The sequence below is a fragment of the Chlorocebus sabaeus genome, chromosome 23 (genome assembly GCF_047675955.1).
Source record: "Chlorocebus sabaeus isolate Y175 chromosome 23, mChlSab1.0.hap1, whole genome shotgun sequence".
Classification (NCBI taxonomy): Eukaryota; Metazoa; Chordata; class Mammalia; order Primates; family Cercopithecidae; genus Chlorocebus; species Chlorocebus sabaeus.
The window spans coordinates 25201497-25210735 of NC_132926.1; the positions used below are offsets into that span (position 1 = coordinate 25201497).

Below are 9239 nucleotides of genomic sequence, written 5' to 3' on the forward strand. Positions count from 1 at the left end.
AGGCAAATGAAGTTTAAATGCATTTGGACCTACAAAGCACTAAGAATGGGAGGTCGTATGCCTGTAATCCTAGCTACTTGGGAGGCTGAGTGAGGCAGGAGGATTGGTTGAGCCCAGGAGTTCAAGACTAGCCTGGGCAACATGGTGGGACCCCATCTCTTTTAAAAAAATGTGAAAAAAAAAACAAAAAAAAAACACCAGCCGGGACCAGTGGCTCATGTCTGTAATCCCAGCATTTTGGGAGGCTGAGGCAGGAGGATTGCTTGAGCCCAGGAATTCAAAACCAGCCTGGACAACATAGTGAGACATTGTCTCTAAAATAAAAGGAAAAGAACAAGAAGAAAAAGCACTGAGAATGGTTCCTGGCACACGACAAGGGCACAGCAATCTTAAACTGTAATCGTAGTTAGAAAGATCCTTTTGCCATAAATCTTTATAAGTCTCATGGAACTTACATTCTAGTAGAGTTTTCACTTAAAACCACTGTTTTTTAAACTTATTTTTCAATTAATATTCCCCTATGGAAAAAATTTAATTCTATAAGAATTTTTTTGAGACAGAGTTTCTCTCTTGTCTCACAGGCTGTAGTGCAATGGCACGATCTTGGCTCACTGCAACGTCTACCTCCTGCCTCTGCCTCCCAAGTAGTTGGGACTACAGGCGCCTGCCACCACGCCTGGCTAATTTTTTGTATTTTTTAGTAGAGACGGGGTTTCACTGTGTTAGTCACGATGGTCTCGATCTCCTTACCTCGTGATCCGCCCACATCGGCCTCCCAAAGTGCTGTGTTTACAGGCGTGAGTCACGGCCCCCGGCCGAATTTTTGTATTTTTAATAGAGACGGGGTTTTGCCATGTTGGCTAGGCTGGTCTCAAACTCCTGACCTCAGGTGATCCACATGCCTTGGCCTCCCAAAGTGCTAGGATTACAGGCATGAGTCACAATGCCAGGCCAAGAAAAATTCAATACAGATGTTCCTCAGTACCACTGGGGGATTGGTTCCAGAGCTCCTCGATTCCAAAATCTGCAGATGCTCAAGTCCCTTATAAAATGGTATAGTATTTGCACATAGCCTACTCACTTTCTCCAATATACTTTAAATCTTCTCTAGATTACTTAGAACACCTAATATACGAGGTAAATGTCAGGTAAATAGTTGTTATATTGTATTGTTTTTATCTGTATTATTATGGTTGTGTATTATTTTTATTGTTTGTTTTTTTTTTAAGTTTTTAATTTGTGAGTGGTTGAAACTGAGGATGCCAAACCTGTGGCTATCGAGGGCCAACTGTATCAAGAAATAGGAGTTTATTGGGTAGTGTTGAGATCTGGCAGTCAACACACCATTGTGATATATAAGATTTAGTCTCTCCACCCTACAAGATCTAATTTTTGTCACTGTGGGGGTGATATTGTTAAAATTTTACAACACTTATTTAGCAGAAGAGGCACATGAGACATTGGGAGGGGAAACTGATAGCAAGACAAAGACTAGAACAGTAAAACAAAAATTTTCAAAAAGCAACCACTTCATGTCTTCACGTCTCCCTTCTGCTGATTGTGTGTGTGTGTTTGTCTCAGTATAACCTGCCTCCGGTAAAAGAACCCTAGTTAGCTGTTTTGCAAGATGTGGTATTTGAAGCCATAACTGATCTAGTTCATGGATCTGGGCAGAGGACAATCAGAAAATTAAGAGTATGTTTGACAAATTTGAGGAAGTTTTTACATAATTATTTTGGAGCTTGGGTAGTCAAAGTGATTATTTAGAAATTGGGTAAAATACCTTTCAGGGAAGTTCAAACTTTCCCTCTGAAAGTACTTGAGTACACTGTAAAAAATTGATTATTAGGAGATTAACAGGAGAAAAGGAATACATATTTAGTATGTGTACAGAAGCCACACAAAATATGAGATGGAAGAAAGGGCCAGATGACTGGAGCTTAAATACCCTTTTCTTTCCTGTTTTTTGAGACAGAGTCTCTCACTCTGTCACACAGGCTGGAGTGCAGTGGTGTGATCTCAGTTCTGTGGGGGAAAGAAAGAGAGATCAGACTGTTACTGTGTCTGTGTAGAAAGAAGACATAAGAAACTCCGTTTTGTTCTGTACTAATAAAAATTCTTCTGCCTTGAGATGCTGTTAATCTGTAACCCTAACCCTAACCCTGTGCTCGCAGAAACATGTGCTGCGTTGACTCAAGGTTTAATGGATTTAGGGCTGTGCAGGATGTGCTTTGTTAAACACGTGTTTGCAGGCAGTATGCTTGGTAAAAGTCATCGCCATTCTCCAGTCTCGAGTACCCAGGGACACAATGCAATGCGGAAGGCCACAGGGACCTCTGCCCAAGAAAGCCTGGGTATTGTCCAAGGTTTCCCTCCACTGAGACAGCCTGAGATATGGCCTCGTGGGAAGGGAAAGACCTGACCGTCCCCCAGCCCGACAACCATAAATGGTTTGTGCTGAGGAGGATTAGTGAAAGAGGAAGGCCTCTTTGCATTTGAGATAAGAGGAAGGCATCTGTCTCCTGCTCATTCCTGGGAATGGAATGTCTCGATGTAAAACCCCATCATACATTCTGTTTACTGAGATAGGAGAAAACCGCCTTATGGCTGGAGGTGAGACATGCTGGTGGCAATACTGCTCTTTACTGCACTGAGATGCTTGTGTAAAGTCAAACTGGCCTATGTGCACATCAAGGCACAGCACTTTTCCTTAAACTTATTTATGACACAGAGACCTTTGCTCACATGTTTTCCTGCTGACCCTCTCCCCACTATTACCCTATAGTCCTGCCACGTCCCCCTCACTGAGATAGTAGAGATAGTGATCAATAAATTCTGAGAGAACTCAGAGACTAGTGTCAGCGTGTGTCCTCCGTATGCTGAGTGCCGGTCCCCTGGGCCCACTGTTCTTTCTCCATACTTTGTGTCTTATTTCTTTTTTTTTTTTTTTTTTTTCTGAGACAGAGTCTCACTCTGTCGCCCAGGCTGGAGTGCAGTGGCCGGATCTCAGCTCACTGCAAGCTCCGCCTCCCGGGTTCACGCCATTCTCCTGCCTCAGCCTCCCGAGTAGCTGGTACTACAGGCGCCCACCACTTCGCCCGGCTAATTTTTTGTATTTTTTAGTGGAGACGGGGTTTCACCGTGTTAGCCAGGATGGTCTCGATCTCCTGACCTCATGATCCACCCGTCTCGGCCTCCCAAAGTGCTGGGATTACAGGCTTGAGCCACCGCGCCCAGCCCGTCTTATTTCTTTTCTCAGTCTCTCATCCCTCCTGATGAGAAATACCCACAGGTGTAGAGGGACTGGCCCTCTTCAAGCTCACTGCAGTCTCTGCCTCCCGAGTTCAAGCAATTCTCCTGCCTCAGCCTCCTGAGTAGGTGGGATTACTGGCGCATGCCACCACTCCCAGATCATTTTTGTATTTTTAGTAGAGATGGGGTTTCACCATGTTGGTCAGGCTGGTCTTGAACTCCTGACATCGTGATCCACCTGCCTCCACCTCCCAAAGTGCTGGGATTATAGGCATGAGCCACTGCACCCGGCCTTAAATACCCTTTTCTTAGGGGAGAGAAAAGTGATGGATGTGGGCAATTTTAGAGGAAGAGTAAATGATTTTTAGGGGAGATGAATGGGCCCAAAGAACAGACTATAGGGCAGGACAAATTCCTCTGGACTCTGGATGTGTTGTCAGCTCTAGTCTTCCTGTGATGTGCATCAATTCTCCTCCCCCATCCCCCCCAACCCTGCCACCATTGATGAGATATCTGGGGAAAGGATTTGCAACAACAGAGTATCTTCTGGAGGATCTGGCCTTTAGCTAGAGAGGGGAGCTTCAGAGAAAGCCCTTCCCTGCATATGCTCCTCCTCAGGTACTCTCACTTTGAAGTCCAAAGAAGCCTGTTTGAGGGTTTTGTATTCTGAACCCTAATGACCTCAAAATGTGCTTTCCTCCTTAAGCAAAAATAACTCATTATTTCCTTCTTTAGGAGACAGATGATTGGTAGTACAAACTCTTGCAAAGGTATCCTTTGATAGAGGTGACTTTTAAAGCATATGGCCTTGTGACCCAGTTCATCTGAAACAAATCTTGGTCGATGCCTGTTGTTTAGCAGCCTATCAGAAGGATCTTGGACTTATTCATTTTTTAAAAATGAAAGATAATTTAAGAATTGCGTTAAAGTTAGGGAGGATATGCGGATGAATACACCAAAGCATTAATGAAATTGAGATACTGGACAGTAAATGGCTTGTTTGGGTCCTACAGAATCAAACAATGGGTCCTACAGAATCAAAAGGGACATGGGAAGGAGATACCTCAAGGTACCAGGGAAAAATCCAAGTAATAACAGAAATAATACACTTGATTGAAAAAATATTATAAACTCTTGCTGAGATGTTTAATTTTCTCTTCAACTCCTCTCTCCCCACCCCTGTAATTTAGAGTATTTCTTCAAAAAGGAGATTCAACAACTAAGGTAAGCTTGAAAGTATTTCTATCAATACTTTTGAGGTTCCTATTCTGGTAAAATAAAAACAGATTTCTGTCTCTCTCTTAAACTCTCCATCATATACCTTGGATCCTGATGGTCTACTTTAATGAGCAATTCTATTATTTACACCTTCCAGTGATATTTGTAGCTTTGTGTATTTCCCTGGAGTTGTGACATAGCTGGTACAGACGGAGCATCTCAGTCCTAAGCAAACCCCATAGGGCAAGATAACTAAATTGCAAGATTTGCTCGACGGGACTAAACATTGAATGAGTTGTTGCTTTAGTTTGCTCTTTTATTTCATTTAATGCTTTGTCTTTTTTTTTTCTTTTTTTTTTTTTTGAGACCAAGTTTCGGTCTTGTTGCCCAGGCTGGAGTGCAATGGCACCATCTCGGCTCACCACAACCTCTGCCTCCTGGGTTCAAGTGATTCTCCTGCCTCAGTCTCCCGAGTAGCTGGGATTACAGGCATGCACCACCACACCCGGCTAATTTTGTATTTTTAGTAGAGACGGGGTTTCTCCATGTTGGTCAGGCTGGTTTCAAACTCCTGACCTCTGGTGATCTGCCTGCCTCGGCCTCCCAAAGTGCTGGGATTACAGGTATGAGCCACCGCACCCGGCCATTTTTTCGTATTTTTAATAGAGATGGGGTTTCACCATATTCAATGCTTTGTCTTACTGAGTGTTTATTGACTATCATATTCCAAAGAGATGAATAAAACAGACAAAAACCATGTAAGCAAATAAGCATGGTTCTTTTACGTCCTTACAGATAAACAGCCTGGGGACTATAGAACAGGATAAGGGCCTGTTTGAGTACCAGGAAAGGCAGCTAATTTGGAGGAAGATACTCCTGGCTGCAGGAGCAGTGAGTGCAAAGGTACTGAGGTAGGGCAAGTGCCTCCAGTTTTCTATAGCTTCCATCATTCCCTGCTGCTCCCTACCCAGCCTGCTCCACTGATCTATATTAGCTGTCTAGCCTTGCAGGCACTTGAATTTGCTTTTAAAGACCTTTCAGGCCGGGCGCGGTGGCTCAAGCCTGTAATCCCAGCACTTTGGGAGGCCGAGACGGGCGGATCACAAGGTCAGGAGATCGAGACCATCCTGGCTAACACGATGAAACCCCGTCTCTACTAAAAAATACAAAAAACTAGCCGGGCGAGGTGGCAGGCGCCTATAGTCCCAGCTACTTGGGAGGCTGAGGCAGGAGAATGGTGTAAACCTGGGAGGTGGAGCTTGCAGTGAGCTGAGATCCGGCCACTGCACTCCAGCCTGGGCGACAGAGCGAGACTCCGTCTCCAAAAAAAAAAAAAAAAGACCTTTCAGTCTATCCTGCTGCCCAGTTACTTTTTTTTTTTTTTTTTTTTTTTTTTTGAGATGCCCAGGCTGGAGTGCAATGGTGCGATCTGCAACCTCCACCTCTTGAATTTAAGCAATTCTCCAGCCTTAGCCTGCTGAGTAGCTGGGATCACAGGCACCTGCCACCATGCCCGGCTAATTTTTGTATTTTTAGTAGAGACGGGGTTTTGCCATGTTAATCAGGCTGGTCTTGGAACTCCTCACCCCAGGTGACCTGTTTACCTTGGCCTCCCAAAGTGCTGGGATTACAGGCATGAGCCACTGCGCCCGGCACCAGTTACAATTTAAATACCCTTTACTGCAACTATGCCCCGAGGCCATCTGCCCCATTGCCTGTAATGGTAGGAGACAACTACCTAGTTCTAAAGCCATCCAGCCTGCTTCCTTTGGTACAGGTTGAGATTTAAGCAAGGACTTTCTTTAATTCAGAATCCCATCCCTCTTACTTAGGCTTCCATCTATTAAGCCTAGGTCTCCTTCACTGGATGTTTGTACACAGACTTTCCTGAGTCTGAGTTAATTACCCAAGCCAATCCACAGAACCTGTCTGAACAGTGCCCGGCATATTGTAAGTGCTTCATATATATCGACTTTTGTTATTGCAATCAAGCCCTTTACAGCAATAAACTGTGAGAGAGGCACTATTCTCATTTTACAGATTGGAAAACAGTTTCAGAAATATTGAGTGACGTCTAAGGTCACATCACATAGCATATAAAGGACTCAGTCTCAGGAATCCATGCTCATAAATATTTCTGGAATGACAGAGAAATGTGTAAAGTATTAAAAAAGCAAAAAAAAAAAAAAAAAAAAAAAAAGAAAAACGAAACGAAAAAAACAAAACCCACACTAACAAATTATGAACATTTCCTCATAACATTATCTTCTCGGCAGTTCTATCACACTGAGTCATTTGAGTTCATTGACACTTAAACTAAGTGTCTTCACACATGGATGACTGACCTGTTGAGGGACCACAGTGGAGCTTTGTTTTTCACAGTTCTTTAAATGTGTGGACATGTGTTTCATCTGCAGCTGAATGAAGACAAGGTCCATATTTTGGGGGCAGGCTTTGTTAACAAATAGTCACTATATACAAATATACTATATAAAAATAAACAGTTACATCAAAACGCTACACATAAGTTAAAATTAAGTCCACATTCTTCCCTCACTTGTATTTCCACTCTTTCTACTGATTTCTTTTTTTGAGACAGAGTCTCATTCTGTTGCCCAGGCTGGAGTGCAGTGGTGTGATCTCGGCTCATTGCAACCTCCATCTCCTGGGTTTAAGTGATTCTCCTGTCTCAGCCTCCCGAGTAGCCAGGATTATAGGCACAAGCCACCACATCTGGCTAATTAAAAAAAATTTTCGTAGACATGGAGCCTCGCTATGTTGCTCACGCTGGCCTTAAGCTCCTGGCCTCAAGGGATCCTCCTGCCATGGCCTCCCAAAGTGCTGGGATTAGAGGCATGAGCTACTGCACCCAGCACAGGAAGATTTTTAACACTATGATCCAGTGTACACTTGTGAAACAGTACAATTTAACTATATGCAATGTTTCTCTATTCTGTTTTTATCTTGAATATAGGATGTAGATTGCTAAGTAGATTAACAACCCTCTCTAAAGGATCACAAGCCACAGTTGGAAAAACACCAGTCACCCAATTCTTAGCCACATTTGAAAATGTGCATCTTGATTCAGCCACTTAGTTTGATGTCACAGCTCTGTATTTTTAGATTTTCCATTTTTGTATTCTATTATGTGAGTTTCAAAGAGACCAGTCTGAGTTTTTCAATTCTTAGGTTGTCTATCTAACTGCTTATTAAACAGACTTTTCTTCAACTTAATAATAAGAGCCCCACTTTTTACAACTCTAGAAAAGCACTATTTATTTTATTCTTTGTGTGAATCGGGCTCCTATAGTCTCGAATACCTGATATTGCCTGATCATAAACAAAAGTGCAGCTCATATGTGAGAAGTGGTCTGCTTTTTTTTTTTCTTACTCATGTTATTCTTCAACAACTCTTTCTACAGTGTTTCATTTAGCAACCATCAATTTAAAACTTTGCAAAATGCAGTTAAAAAGGAAGTCCACGCAGAAGACAATATCTACATTGAGAATAATCTTTATGCCATGAACCAAGACCCAGTGGTGCTCTTTGAGAGTTTACGCCCATGACTGCAGAAGACTGAACATATCGGACGTCTTTGAGACTCCAAGACAATTTTTCTGTTTCAGTTTCATCTGGCCTTCCAACATGTCAGTGACACTGGGTAGAGTAACTCTCTTGCTCCAAACTGTGTATAGTCAGCCTCATCATTAATGTAGTCCTAATTTTTTGTGCTAAAACAGGTTCAATCAATCCTTCTGATCATTGTAGAGTTCTCTGTCAAACATGAACACTTTAGAATTGTATGTTCTCTTTAGACCCCATAAATCCTGTATCCATCAGAGAGAATAGTCACTGGAAACATAGCAAATGAACTTCTGTCTTGGCCATCAAAGCTGTGCAGAAGAGGGAAATCTGTCTTAAAAATCAGCAAATCCGATGTGAGACTTCATTTGGAAGCATTACATGATAATCTCTTGTTTCTATATGATACTTCCAAATGTTGCATTTCCTGTGTTTTCCAAAGGTTTCAAATCATGGGTTTTAATTGCCTCCATGGGGAAATAAAGTGAGTTTAATTCACCCTAACAGGTATGGCTGTTTTTTCATGACTCTGGACATGTGATGCATTAAGTACTGGATCTCTGAATTGGAGTAGCTATTTTACCAGTTAAAAGAGGCAACAATAGTATGGAACACGTAGACACCAGGGAAAGAAAATCATTTGCCAGGTGATTCAACACATTAATGCAATTTTTTTTTTTTTTTTAGATGAAGCTTTGCTCTTGTTGCCCAGGCTGCAGTGCAATGGCGAAATCTTGGCTCACTGTAACGTCCATCTCCCGGGTTCAAGCGATTCTCTTGCCTCAGCCTCACGAGTAGCTGGGATTATAGGTGTTCGCCACTATGCTCAGCTAATTTTTTGTATTTTTTTTAGTAGAGACAGGGTTTCACCATGTTGGCCAGAATGATCTCGAACTCCTGACCTCAGGCGATCCAGCCGCCTTGGCCTTCCAAAGTGCTGGGATTACAGGCATGAGCCACCATGCCCAGCCCATTTATGCAATTTTTATCACATGTGTGTCACAGTGCTAAGCATTTAAACAACCACCAGGCTTTCTGAACAAATTTTTAGAACCAAGAAGGTCAGAAATAAAAGCAAAAAAAAAAAGGCTGGAGTGGGGAAAGGGCTGCCTTTTCTGCCTTACAAGTTACATTGCAGATACAAGTGTTTGAAACCCACTAGTTTTGACCCAAATTTTAAATAGTC

At 42.6% G+C, this 9239-nt stretch overlaps 1 protein-coding gene across 6 annotated transcripts in view; it reads left to right on the forward strand.

Annotated features, from left to right (window-relative positions):
- HAVCR1 (hepatitis A virus cellular receptor 1) overlaps positions 1-8554 on the forward strand; it is a 32127-nt gene extending 23573 nt beyond the window's left edge. For all 6 annotated transcript variants that reach the window (XM_038005618.2, XM_073010559.1, XM_073010558.1 and 3 more), the window contains exons 8-9: positions 4443-4476; positions 7893-8554. In XM_038005618.2, coding sequence (XP_037861546.2) covers positions 4443-4476; positions 7893-8037 — 179 coding nt within the window. In that variant the 3' untranslated portion in view covers positions 8038-8554. The remainder of the gene's footprint in view (positions 1-4442; positions 4477-7892) is intronic.
- Positions 8555-9239: the final 685 nt, after the last annotated feature.